Source organism: Camelina sativa, chromosome 8 (genome assembly GCF_000633955.1).
Source record: "Camelina sativa cultivar DH55 chromosome 8, Cs, whole genome shotgun sequence".
In the NCBI taxonomy this organism is placed as follows: domain Eukaryota; kingdom Viridiplantae; phylum Streptophyta; class Magnoliopsida; order Brassicales; family Brassicaceae; genus Camelina; species Camelina sativa.
Window position 1 is genome coordinate 24,623,555 of NC_025692.1, and position 13,064 is coordinate 24,636,618.

At 43.5% G+C, this 13,064-nt stretch overlaps 4 protein-coding genes across 6 annotated transcripts in view; 1 reads left to right on the forward strand and 3 right to left on the reverse strand.

Annotated features, from left to right (window-relative positions):
* Positions 1 to 985, reverse strand: part of LOC104709898 — a 1,689-nt gene extending 704 nt beyond the window's left edge. Inside the window, exon 1 of the mRNA XM_010426440.1 lies at positions 14 to 985. Coding sequence (XP_010424742.1) covers positions 14 to 985 — 972 coding nt within the window. The remainder of the gene's footprint in view (positions 1 to 13) is intronic.
* Positions 6,450 to 7,449, reverse strand: LOC104708404 (protein MIZU-KUSSEI 1-like). The gene has a single exon (XM_010424966.2). The coding sequence runs from the start codon at positions 7,345 to 7,347 to the stop codon at positions 6,556 to 6,558; it is 792 nt and encodes a 263-aa protein (XP_010423268.1). The 5' UTR covers positions 7,348 to 7,449; the 3' UTR covers positions 6,450 to 6,555.
* LOC104708405 (protein LNK4-like) lies at positions 7,716 to 9,612 on the reverse strand. 3 transcript variants are annotated; one of them, XM_019228937.1, is made up of 6 exons: positions 9,477 to 9,612; positions 9,022 to 9,378; positions 8,711 to 8,876; positions 8,360 to 8,452; positions 8,160 to 8,269; positions 7,716 to 8,065 (listed from the first exon to the last, which is right to left on the reverse strand). In XM_019228937.1, exons 2-6 carry the CDS (start codon positions 9,333 to 9,335, stop codon positions 7,942 to 7,944), a joined length of 807 nt encoding a protein of 268 aa, XP_019084482.1. In that variant the 5' UTR covers positions 9,336 to 9,378; positions 9,477 to 9,612; the 3' UTR covers positions 7,716 to 7,941. The 3 variants fall into 3 exon arrangements, with proteins under 3 accessions (XP_019084482.1, XP_019084481.1, XP_019084480.1); XM_019228936.1 differs by having other exon boundaries at positions 7,716 to 8,062; positions 8,711 to 8,879; positions 9,477 to 9,611; XM_019228935.1 differs by having other exon boundaries at positions 8,711 to 8,879; positions 9,477 to 9,610.
* The window catches only part of LOC104708406, a 7,624-nt gene continuing 7,269 nt past the window's right edge, over positions 12,710 to 13,064 (forward strand). The window contains exon 1 of the mRNA XM_010424967.2: positions 12,710 to 12,932. The gene's annotated coding sequence lies outside the window, so the exon portion shown is untranslated. The remainder of the gene's footprint in view (positions 12,933 to 13,064) is intronic.

The window sequence follows — 13,064 nt, forward strand, 5'->3', positions numbered from 1 at the left end:
TTTTTTTATTTGCCCGGGTGACGACATTCGAGCTCTCTAGACGGATGCTTGGAAACTGGATGACTTCAACGGGGATAATCCTAGTCATCGCAGGATCCGAAGTGGATGCCAGAGATGCTAAAGCGTCCGCAGCGGAGTTTTCACTTCGCGGGATCTTAGTGATTTCAAAATCCTCGAATTTAGCGACTAACTCTCGAGCTGTGGACAAATAAGCCTCCATACGACCATCCTTTGTTTCGTACTCCCCCAAAAACTGGTTGGTGACCAGCTGCGAATCGCAAAAAGCTCGGAGTCGTCGGACACCAATCCCTACTGCGAGGCGTAAACCAGCAAGGAAAGATTCATACTCGGCTTCATTGTTTGACGCGCTGAAAGCCAAGCGAAATGACTGCTCGATTACTTCGCCAGTAGGAGAAGTGAGGCGGACCCCAATTCCTGCTCCCGATCTGGAAGAAGCGCCGTCAACATACAACGTCCACGGGACTTCAACATTGTCGCTAATTGAAGAGGCTAGTGGGAGTGCAATCAAAAAATCGGCCAGCACTTGCGCCTTAGCACAGGTTCGAGTCCGAAACTCGATGTCGTATTCACTCAACTCGACATACCATTTAGCTAGTCTCCCGGACTCGCTTGGACTATGTAATACCGTCCGAAGTGGTTGCGTCGTCAGGATTATGATTCTATGGGACTGGAAGTAAGGTCGCAGCTTTCTTACCGAAGAGACAACTGCTAGGGCCAATTTCTCCATCATAGGGCACCTGGACTCCGCCCCAGTAAATGACTTACTGACATAGTAAATTGGTCGTTGCTCCCCCCTTTCCTCCCGAACCAAGACTCCGCTGACTGCACTGTCCGAGACAGCTACGTAAAGAAAGAGTGGCTCACCGAACTCGGGCTTAGCCAAGACCGACGGTTCAGATAGATAGGCTTTGAGCTGAGCGAACGACTCTTCGCACTTCGCATCCCATAAGAAGTTTTTTCCCATTTTCGCAACAGCTGGTAGAACGGGAGGTATTTGTCCGTATATCGAGAGATGAAGCGGTTGAGGGCTGCGATCTGTCCATTAAGGCGTTGCACTTCGCGTAAAGTCCTAGGAGAACTTATAGACAAGAAAGCATTAATCTGCCTCGGATTCGCTTCGATTCCTCTTTCTGTGACGATATACCCCAAAAACTCCCCTGATGGGACTGCAAAAGTGCATTTCGTGGGGTTAAGCTTCATCTCGAACTGATTCAGGATGTCAAAGCAAACTTTCAGATCCGCGAGATGCGAGCTAGCTTCCGTTGATTTTACCAGCATGTCATCGATGTAGACTTCCATGGTCTTTCCGAGCTGGTGTTCGAACATACGGTTTACCAGCCTCTAGTAAGTTGCTCCTGCATTCTTTAACCCAAAAGGCATCACCTTGTAACAATAAATCCCACGGTCTGTAATGAATGCAGTCTTCTCCTGGTCATCGGGGTTCATAAGGATTTGGTTATAGCCGGAGAAGGCATCCATGAAAGACATCAACTCGTGACCCGAAATAGACTCGACTAGCCTGTCGATATGCGGAAGTGGAAAGCTATCCTTGGGGCATGCCTTGTTTAGGTCGGTGAAATCAACACAAACTCGTGATTTTCCATTCTTCTTTTTGACTACCACCGTGTTTGCGAGCCATTCAGGATACTTCACTTCGCGTATCTGTCCCGCCTTCAGTAGGCGTTCCACCTCTTGGTTGACGATTTCAGCTCGCTCAGGACCCAGCTTCCTTCGCTTCTGCTTTACAGGTCGGAACGTCAGGTCCACATTCAGCTCGTGGGAGATAACTTCTAGACTGATACCGGGCATCTCGTCTACGGACTACGCGAAGGTGGCCATATTTTCTTTTAGGAAGGTTATCAGACTGGCGCGGAGCTCGCTATCCAATCCCCCTCCGATCTTGATTTCCTGATCCAGATACTTATCATTGATAAAAATGGACTCAGTGAGGTCACCTTTTAGCTGCGTCCGAACTGGATTCTTCGGGACCTCGAGCTGTGGTTGCTATTGAACCAGGAGCTTGTGACTTGCGAGATAGCAGCTCCTTGCCGTCCTTTGGCTTCCTAGAATCTCCCGGACTCCTTGCAGGGTCGGAAATTTGACGCACTGATGGTACGTCGAGGTCACTGCCTTCATCTGGTAGAGCCAGGGAGTTCCCAAAATAACGTTATATACCGCAGGTCGGTCGAAAACCGTGAACTCCACCATTTTAACCACTCCTTGAGTGGACACCGGTAGTGTAATCGTGCCCAAGGACATTGACGTCTCGCTAGTGAACGAGACCAAAGGTGAGGGCGGTCCTACGATGTGTTCTTTCCCGATCCCCATTCTAGCGAGCGTCTCGAGGAAAATCAAGTCTACCGAACTCCCAGTGTCAATTCGGATTCGGCAGACCTCGTGGTTCGCCACGTCAAGTGAAATGACGAGTGCGTCATCGTGTGGAGTGTCCAGCTCCTCAGTTTCCTTCTCGGAGAAAGAAACCTCAGGTAGATCGCTTGCCGCGACCTTAGCACGCTTCGGCTGGGGGATGGCGAGCTTCCGCTGATGGTCTTTGATCGCGGTGATGGAGTTCCGAAAGAGGCGCGATCCCCCCATTATCACGTCAATTCTTTTCTTGGGGGTTTCATTGCCATCAGACTGCTTCGGTTTCTTTGAAGGTGGAGCATTTTTGTCCACCCCGGGAGTCGCTTTCTGCTCCAACTCCTCGATTGTTACATTTGGCATTTCTCCTGCCACATACTTTTCTGCGAGGAGGTGCATCAGCTTCTTGCAGTCACGAGTGGAATGACTGGTGGTTTTGTGGAGCTCGCAATACGTGTCCTCATCTCGGACCCATTTGTTAGTTAGGAGTACACCGCTCTTGGAGCGCGGTGAAAATGGAGGTTTGGACGGTAAATTCTTTGGAGAATTCTTTTTAGGAGATTGAGTGACTGTGAACGTGCTTGGCCCGGACTTCGGAGTCGTAGGCGGAGTTTTTTTGGCGGGTGCTTCGAACCGTGGTTTTCCTGTAGTCGGAGCGTTTTGTTTTTGCGCAGCGGCAATTTTGTCTTCCTCTGCGACTATCCAGTTCAATCCCCGGTGTAACGCGTCTTGAATGGTTGGGAACCGATTCACGGACAACTCTTCGCGGAAGCGAGATTCGTGCCAGAGGCCGTTTTTTAGCGCGGCCAGGGCTGTGGAGTCCGAGAGTCCGGGAATCTTGACCTGGATTTCCTTGAACTTTGTTATGTAAGACCGGAGAGACTCTCCACCCTTTTGGCTCAAGTTCCAAAGCTGAGCATCTCTCACCGCGGTTTCGATTAAGCTAGAATACTGCTTGACGAACGAGGTTGACAGCTCAGTGAAATTTGCGATGGAGCCGGCTGCTAAAGACGCAAACCAAAGTAGTACCGATCCACAAAACGTTTCTGCGAACAAATTGCAGTACCCAGCGTCAGCTTCGTGAGGCTCGAGGTCCACCCGGCTAGCTGTCAACATGAAAGTGTTGAGATGATTGGTCGGATCCCCTTTTCCTTCGTAGCTCGAGAACTTAATTTTGCCAGTATCTTTGATGCGGACTCGGGCTATTTGATCGGAAAAAGAAGTTCGCCTCGACTCCTCGATCACTCGAAAGATATCCGGAGCTGAAGTGGTTGCACTGTGCATCGCAGACCGCATGTCCCGGATTTCGCTCTGCATGCGGAAGATCTCGGGATTGGTAACATACTCCGGAGTCGAAGTGTTTCCACCCACAGGGAGAGGAAGACGGACTGGGACCTCGGAAGATCTGGTGACACAAGGCTGAACCGGAGTGTGGCCATCGCCAACCAGCGATGGCGCTGTTTGCGTGTTGACTTGAGGTGGGAATGAATCTCCCGGAGTGACATTTGTTGCTGCCACCTGCGAGGTGGAAGGTGGAGTAACACCGGAAAAATCCAAAGCACGTCGACGTGGGTTTTGGTCGGAGGACAGGAGATCAACCCGATCGGCGTACGCGCGGTGGGAGGCTGAGAGGTCAGCTACGGACGTCGTGACTTCCTCCAAACGGGTGAAGACCTGACCCTCCAAGCTGTCAAAACGTTCGGTAAGAGCGGCGGAGGCGGCTTGCTGACGATCGGACTTCTCAGACAAGTGCTGCAAGAGCTTCTGGATCACCTCCAAGGATGCCTGAATGGGAGAGTCGGTTGCCATAGCGGTGGTTGTGTGTAGTGGATTTGTATATAAAGTCGGAACTAATGAGAGTCAGGCGATAACCCCCCTCCTTCTAGCGCCAAATGTGAGAACTGAAATCGATTCTCTCCTTCCGAAGTGGTTCGAATGTGGAGGAGCTTATCACCGTTTAGAAGTTCCGAACTGAATTCGAGTGATTTTGAGAGAAAGTATCGTATTGCTTCTTTTGGAAAATGTTTTTTCACCCCTTACAAAAGACTCCCCCCTTACCTATTTATACCGACCAATTTATTCCCTAATTAATGCATAATTAATAGGGCACGATTTGCGTGTCCTAATTAATCGTCTTGAATGCGGGAATCTTTGACCAAGCCCGAGCTGCGAGCTGACCAACGCGAAGCATCTCCGCGCTCTCTTCCTTTCTCCGGGCCTGATGGGCCGATCAGTAATACGCTCTTGGCCCTTTAGACGTGCCCGGCCTAGGCCCTTTGCCTATTGCCCGAGATGACAGATCGTGGGTACAACACTCGGGCTGGGGGGTGTGATGTTCCTCTTCCGTCGGTTTATTCAGGGCATCAGTGCTTTGTGGATGGTTCTTGGAAAGCAACAAATGTTTTTGCAGGTGCAGGATGGGTTTGTACTTCTTCTCAAGGGTCACCACTGATTCACGGCGCAACCAATTACCGGCGTAGTCTGTCCCCGTTACATGCCGAAGTTGAAGCTTTCATTTGGGCGATGCGATGCATGATTGGACATGATTNGCTGCAAGAGCTTCTGGATCACCTCCAAGGATGCCTGAATGGGAGAGTCGGTTGCCATAGCGGTGGTTGTGTGTAGTGGATTTGTATATAAAGTCGGAACTAATGAGAGTCAGGCGATAACCCCCCTCCTTCTAGCGCCAAATGTGAGAACTGAAATCGATTCTCTCCTTCCGAAGTGGTTCGAATGTGGAGGAGCTTATCACCGTTTAGAAGTTCCGAACTGAATTCGAGTGATTTTGAGAGAAAGTATCGTATTGCTTCTTTTGGAAAATGTTTTTTCACCCCTTACAAAAGACTCCCCCCTTACCTATTTATACCGACCAATTTATTCCCTAATTAATGCATAATTAATAGGGCACGATTTGCGTGTCCTAATTAATCGTCTTGAATGCGGGAATCTTTGACCAAGCCCGAGCTGCGAGCTGACCAACGCGAAGCATCTCCGCGCTCTCTTCCTTTCTCCGGGCCTGATGGGCCGATCAGTAATACGCTCTTGGCCCTTTAGACGTGCCCGGCCTAGGCCCTTTGCCTATTGCCCGAGATGACAGATCGTGGGTACAACACTCGGGCTGGGGGGTGTGATGTTCCTCTTCCGTCGGTTTATTCAGGGCATCAGTGCTTTGTGGATGGTTCTTGGAAAGCAACAAATGTTTTTGCAGGTGCAGGATGGGTTTGTACTTCTTCTCAAGGGTCACCACTGATTCACGGCGCAACCAATTACCGGCGTAGTCTGTCCCCGTTACATGCCGAAGTTGAAGCTTTCATTTGGGCGATGCGATGCATGATTGGACATGATTTCCGGGAGGTAGTCTTCTACACGGACTGCTCCGACTTGGTGAAGATGGTGTTTTCGCCTCAGGATTGGCCAGTCTTTGCAACATACCTAGAAAATATCAAGAATGATAGGGAGGAATTCTCTTGTTTTTCTTTGGTTCAGGTTTCTAGAAATGCTAATGTACAAACGGATTCCTTGGCACACCGAACACGTCCTAATCCGCTAACTATTTTGTTTGTAAACAATTTACCCTCAAATTGGCTTAACTGAGCTGATTTTTTTTGTTAACAAAAAAAAAATATATATATATATATATATATATATATATATATATATTTTTCAAACATACCGTCATAAATGCATATAGAAACAATTCATCACATAAGCAATAAATATCATTGTAGAATTTAAAACACATATTAATTAGACCATTCTTTCAAACCATTAAAAAGACATGATAAATTGATTAATATCTGAATTTTCTTAAATAATATTTGCGATATGTTTTAGTTGTCCAAATCTTTATATTCATAAAACAAATCGAAAGTAAATCTAAATAACTTACAATGCTACCCAAACTTATACATTTATCATCTACACAGATTTGCATTTTCCACCATGTTTACAGCCACACAAGACGTGGTATATATATTCATGTATATATACACACATCACCAGCAAATCATTCCAAGTCATTTACCAAAATAAAATAAAAATAAAAAAGAATACCAAAATAGACAAAATCAACAAAAAAAAAAGAAAGAAAAATAGACATAGTATTAAAAAGAAAAAAAATAAATAAAAGTTGAGTGGTTTACATGTTTCCCCTAAAAATGACGTCGTTTTTAGTTAAACCCGAACGAAAAAAATACTTAACTCAGGTCCACTGTTCCCATCAGGGTTCATCATGTAATACGTCTCCGAGTCTCTTGAACCGATCACTCTCTCGAAATGTGCTCTCATGTACGTTAAATCTCCTTCTTGCAGCCCTCCTCCTCCTCCTCCTCCTCCTCCTCCGCTTTGCTCCGTCGCGCCACTGCTCACAGGTAACACACCAGCTCCCATAGACACAGCATGAAGCATCTGCATCACGACAAGATCCTCTTCCGTTGGTTGTCTCTTCACACCATAACCGGATTTTTTACCGTTACAATACAAAGCCCAAATCGGTTCGTCAATGATTTTGGTTTTCTCACTCGGTTTCTTCTCACACTCCAACGCGATTCTCACCAAACCGACTCCAAGATCTTGGAGCAGCTTCCCCGTTGGTATCGCTAACTCCAGCAACAGAATCGGCATTGAACGCGGGTTCTCTTGAACCGCTAAGTTCACACGCGTTTTGCGGTAACCAAACAACGTCCCCGTGACACGTGTCCCTCCGTGGACGTGGTTCTCGTGTAGCCTTCCTCCTCCTACTGGGAATTTACACATCGGTGACATGATCGGGAGTGACCTGAACACAGACCGGACTCGACGGAAGAGTTTCGTCGATTTTGAACCGGTTGTTTTGTTTTTCCCAGAGGGTTGCTCTAGCGTGATCTCAGGACGTACCTGAGCCGTTGATTTCTTCGACTTTGGACTACCGAGAGGTGACATTGTCGTCGGAGTCAGCATTCTTGGCGTTAACGGTGGTGTCGCCATTACAAATTATCAAAATTGAGAATGTTTTTGTATGTTTAAGAGTAGGCCTATTTAAGAGTATAGACCAAATTTTTATACAATCTTTAGAAACTAATGGAACGCACGTTTAAGTTTGTGTAATATATAAATTATGCAAACGTGAGTCAGAGACTTTTTTTTCTTAGATAATTATATTTTTCAGTTCGCCGGTTCTTAAGTTGATGGTCGGGTGATATTAAAATTGACTTGTGTTTGTTTATGTTTTTGCTGCTGCCTGCTGGTATAAGACTTGTTCCTCTGCTTTGCTGTTTCCAAGGTTGTTTACCACTTACATATGTTTAAAGAATCTTTTTTTTTTTTTAAATCAAATTTTGACAACAGATTCTACATGGGGTAATGTACTTTCAGGGGCCAGGGGGTTCACTCAGTAAATAATACATAGTGCATCAAGAAATTTGAAATCCAGAAGCAGAGTAGTGTGTGTGTTGAAACAGATCAAAACTGAAGCTTGGGAAGACAAGCAAAACACACACACATATATATATATATATTATATACACATAAGTTATTTCCCAAGATTATATGATGAGGTTTTGTTTCGGAACTCTTATCTCTTTATCCTTGAATAGAAGAAAGTCTCTTTGGTGGAGGCATATTCCTCATGTTGGATTCCATCTTGTTGAATGTGAGATTGGCAATGGCTCTGTCCATTGAGTTTGTTTCCAATTCAGTGTTGCTACTGAAAAACAAACGATGGTGATGAGTGTTTTTTATTCATGAAGGTGAGTCCATTGCTTGAAGTATTGGTTAATGAAAGAAAGCTCTCTATATACCTGGTTCTATCCTCAAGGAACTCCTCCAAGTTGGAGTCTGACTTCTGTTGTGAGTTCTTTGCAAGCCGGTAAAAGGTATCACGGAAGCACTTGCGGGTATCATCAGTCAACTGTATATATAATTAAACATTGCAAGTCTGTTACAAGACTGATCTAGTAAAAGTTGTAAACAAGATCCAGAACATCAACATCACACTAACCTTTTCTGTAGCCCTTTGTAGATCCTGCAACACCACTTCTTCAGCAGATGCCTCCTCCATGTTCTCCTCACACAGATTCATTGGTGCCTCCTCCTTGAACCAAAATAATGTACCAATATTAACATCTCTACTATTATCCCAAAGTTAATAATCCCCTGGAACAGTAATAGTCACAGGTAAAAAAACATCAAACATGTAAACCGGGAGATCTCAGACAGAAAGCCAAACCATAACTGATCCCTTGAGTCTGTTGAATTCCACAAGATCCATCTCCCAGAGAAGTTCTTGAATATTTCTACTATTTTAACATTGCTAATACATATTTTTAAAAAAGAGTCAACTAATTCATACCATAAGTGGCATGTCTTGACAAGTTTCCCAGTTGTAATGGAACATAGGGACTTCTCTGCCATCGGTATTTTCAAGATACGCAGAGGATGAAGTCGTGGTGTTGCTATTATCCGACTCCTTGAAAGAATGAAAATTCCCATTCCCTGGAACATCCTCCAAAATGGAACTTCTTCAGTCAAAACCGGAAACCAAAACAAAACAGACACAAAACATAAACATTTGAATCATACAAAACATTGTTTTAAACCATCTGAGAGAGAGAGAGAGAGAGAGAGAGAGAGAGAGAGAGAGGGTAGGGGCTAAAATCATACAAGAACATGTCATCCATCTGTTGGATTTCATCGAAATCATGAAGGGAACGGTCAAAACAGCCACTAGCCTTTAACCTCTTTGTTTCTTCTTCAACTTGTTCACTCGTACCCATCTCCATCTGACTGTACAACCCTCCACTGAAACCATGGTTAATGACATCGTAATCAAAGCATTTCTCAACAACAGCTGCAGAGGAGTTCATGTTCCATCCGGTAGTAGTACCCCACATATCAGGAGAAGGGTATGAATCTGATGTCTCTTGATAGTTAGGCACAACAAGATCCTCTAAGTTCCTCCTCGAATAACGATCCATGAAAATGATTTACTTCCCCACCTGCTACAGAAGGTCACCACCACTATAATTCAGAAACCACCAGGAGAAAAAAAATTAAAGAAACCATTTGATGAATTATAAGAATATAATAATAATAATAATAATTAATAAAGAACTCACCTTTAAGATCAGATCCAAAATCCAAATCCAAAAGATTTATACGAGTTTATCTTCTTCTATCTTGTGTTAATAGATTTTGTGAGTGCTGCAAAGGAGAGAAGAGAAGAGAGAAGACTAAGACAAGAAGAAGCAAGTTGCAAGGAAGTGGAGAGCGCGTGAGTTTGAACTTTAACTAGTGGCTCAGAATACACAAACGAGATTTGTGGCTAAGATTACTCCTCCATCTAAAGCAACTCTTTCATTGGTCCACGTGTTATTACATAAATCTTTTTTTTCCTGTGTGAGGTCGGCACTTGAACTAAAAATATTAACAACACAACTGGCCAACTTGAACGTTTTTTTTTGTTTTGTTTTTGTAGTTTCTGTTTACGGATAGACGACAAAAAAAAAAAAAAAAAAAAAAAANNNGAAGAAGAAGGTATATGTTTTACGGATATACCCTTTCAGATTCAGACAGTGGTTAGCATTACAAGGTTAGATGACACGTCCCATGTTCACTCGATTTGGTCGATACACGTGGCCTGTAGGTAATAGAGAGGTGAAGACACGTGACAGACTGTTCAGCGGTGGAGTGGGGCCATTGGTTTATTGGGGGTATGAACTATGAACTATGAACTATGAAGAAGGACTATACTTCTACTGTACATTCATCATTCAGTGGATAATGTTTTTTTTTCCTCACACTCTCTTAAGTCACCACCTTTGTCTTCTCTCATCAATGTATTTGTTAGTAAATTTTTTCGTTCCAAATATAAACTTTTTTATCAAATTGAAGCAGTCGGAGCATTGGAAAATTCAAAATTCAGTTGCCGTAGAGCTCGTTGGGCAAGTCGCCGACACTCGCATATTGTTTGGCTACTCCTGACTTTACGGTTCGATCTATGCTCCTTCCCTTTCGGAGGATAAATATAGCCCAGTGGGCTTAATAAAAAATACATATGGGCTTGACAAAAATATCCAGTTCGGTCCAAAATTTGAAAACATGAATGGGCCTTTGACTAATAAAATCCTCCTTGTTTTTCTTTTCTTTAATAAAACTCTTTTTTTGGGTGCAACTTTAATAAAATTCCTTGTTCAATAGAATTTTAACATGTGTTTAAACTTTAAAGTTTAAATATATATATATATATATATATATTTTTTCAACAAAAAAAATCAGCTCGAATGAACCAATTTGAGGGTAAATTGTTTACAAACAACATAGGATGCGGAAGAGAGCGTGCTCGGCGTGCCAAAGAATGCACTCTTACATTAGCATTTCTAAAACCTGAACCAAAGAAAAAGAAGAAAACTCCTCCCTGTCAATCTTGATATCGTCTAGGTATGTTGCAAAGGCTGGCCAATCCTGAGGCGAAGACACCATCTTCACCAAATTTGAGCAGTCTGTTAAGAAAACCACATCCCGGAAATCATGTCCAATCATGCATCGCATCGCCCAAATGAAAGCTTCAACTTCTGCATGTAACGGAGATAGACTACGCCGGTAATTGGTTGCGCCGTAAATCGGTGATGATCCTTGTGAAGAAGTGCAAAACCATCCTGCACCTGCAAAAGCATCAGTTGCTTTCCAGAAACCATCCACAAAACATCGATGTCCTGAAAAAACCAAAGGAAGGGGAGCAAGACATCCCCGAATCCGAGGAGGCAGAGCCCTAGGGGAGGAGGGAATCTCGTCCGAATCTGCCTCCCCCTGTGCTTGCTGCCAAGTCTGCGCTTCATCTACATCCACCTGGACAACCTCATCAGGTCGTTCAACCTGGTTCTCAAAAACCGAGTATTTCGTGCTTTCCAGATATACCACATTATCCACGGGAAAGCTGCAACTTGTGAACCCGGATTTGTAGAACCCAAAAAATAATCCACATTAGCATAAACAGACTCCGTAGGGAAGAGTTGCGGCCCCACCGGAACATGTGCTAAAGCCCAAACCTGGCGAGCCGGCGGGCACAGGAAAATGGTATGATTAATACTCTCCACAGCTGCCCCACACCGTACACAGTCTACATCACAATCCACCCCTCGTCGTCGCAAATTAACCGATACCAAAATACAGCCCGTCAAAACTTGCCACATGAAGTGCTGTAATTTTGGTGGACAGGGAACCTGCCAAACCTTAGCAAGAAGAGGAGTAATCTCTGGACCAGCCCCATAAGCTTGAAAGATTTTTGGGATCTCTAAACGCTCCACCTTATACCCTGATTTAACCGTATATTTTCCATGTTTAGTAAAATGCCAACCTAAGTAATCTGTCTTTGAGCAACTACTTAAAGGCAAAGCCTCTATCAGAGCTGCGTCCACGGATCAAAATGCTCAAAGTGCAAATCCCGGTGTCAAGTATTCGTTTGCCGATTGATCAAATGAGTCAATCGAAGATTTGGGTCCTTAAAAGGATCGTTGCTTAAAGCTGGTCTCGGGAATTGAGCTGGAATCCAGGGATCATGCCATATAGAAATGGAGTCCCCAGAACCGACCCTTTTAATAAACCTTTTGTTTACCAGAGATTTAGCTGAGACAATGCTTCTCCACCCATAAGAAGGAGAATATGACCGTAATGGTTCCATAGGATTTGAATTTCGGTAATACCTACTTTTGAAAACTCTAGCAAAAAGTGAGTCCGGATATTCCATCAATCGCCATAACTGTTTAGCCAACAAAGCCGTGTTAAAATCATCAACACTCCTAAAACCCAAGCCGCCCAACTGCTTGCTACAACAAAGTTTCTCCCAAGCTATCCAGTGCATACCTCCATAATGACCATTAGAACTCCACCAAAAGTTCGCCACAACACTTGTAAGTTTGGATGTTATTGTTTTTAGTAACCGAAAACAAAACATCACAAAGGTCGGTACCGCAGTCGCAACCGACTTAATCATCACCTCCTTCCCCCTTTTGACAACAGTTTTGCTGACCAGCTGGTCAGTTTAAATTATATCTATAGATCATAAAATCAATAATCAGTACAATATCAATAGAATTTTCAAATTAGTAGAAAGATTAAATCCAATAAATCTTTATTTTTAGAAAATAAGAATACTTAAAAGCTGAATTGTATCTTCATTTACTTAAATACAGTAGTGAAAAATTTATACCTACTTTTTACTATATCAATGAGACTTCAAAATTGACTAATTCGGGAGTTGTGGTTGTGGGAATCTCACAAAAGAAAAGAAGATCTCAAAGAAAGAAAAATATATTGAGATAATTAAAAAGACAAAATCAGCGACATATATTTTAATTTTATTTTAGTTTATTTTCTCCAAATATACAGATTAGATCTTTCGTCCCCGGCGCGTTCTCGAGTTCAGCTCTCACAAGCCTCTCCTCGAACTTCTCCAATTATATTACTCTTAACATTTCGAGATCATACTCAATTCCTTCTCCGTGAATCCTTCATCTTACCAGCCTCGATCTCGTTAGTTAGTTCTTTTTTTCCCAGTGTTCGCGAGGAAATGATTGGTAAGTTCAGTTTTTAAACGAACTAGATTTTGCATTCAATTGTTAGTCTCCCTAGTCCTCCTCGTACTTGGTTCATTGAAGTTTTTTTTTTTTTTTTTTTTTTTTTTTTTTTTTTTTTTTTTTTTTTTTTTT

Bases quoted from the DNA above. Each gene is read 5' to 3' on its own strand.
- LOC104708405 (XM_019228935.1), bottom strand. From the start codon at position 9,335: ATGGATCGTTATTCGAGGAGGAACTTAGAGGATCTTGTTGTGCCTAAC. The intron at 8,880-9,021 runs GTATGATTTTAG...TTTTGACTGAAG, and splicing joins CAGATGGATGACATGTTCTT to AAGTTCCATTTTGGAGGATG. The intron at 8,066-8,159 runs GTATATAGAGAG...TTTGTTTTTCAG, and splicing joins TTCCTTGAGGATAGAACCAG to TAGCAACACTGAATTGGAAA.
- LOC104708404 (XM_010424966.2), bottom strand. From the start codon at position 7,347: ATGGCGACACCACCGTTAACGCCAAGAATGCTGACTCCGACGACAATG.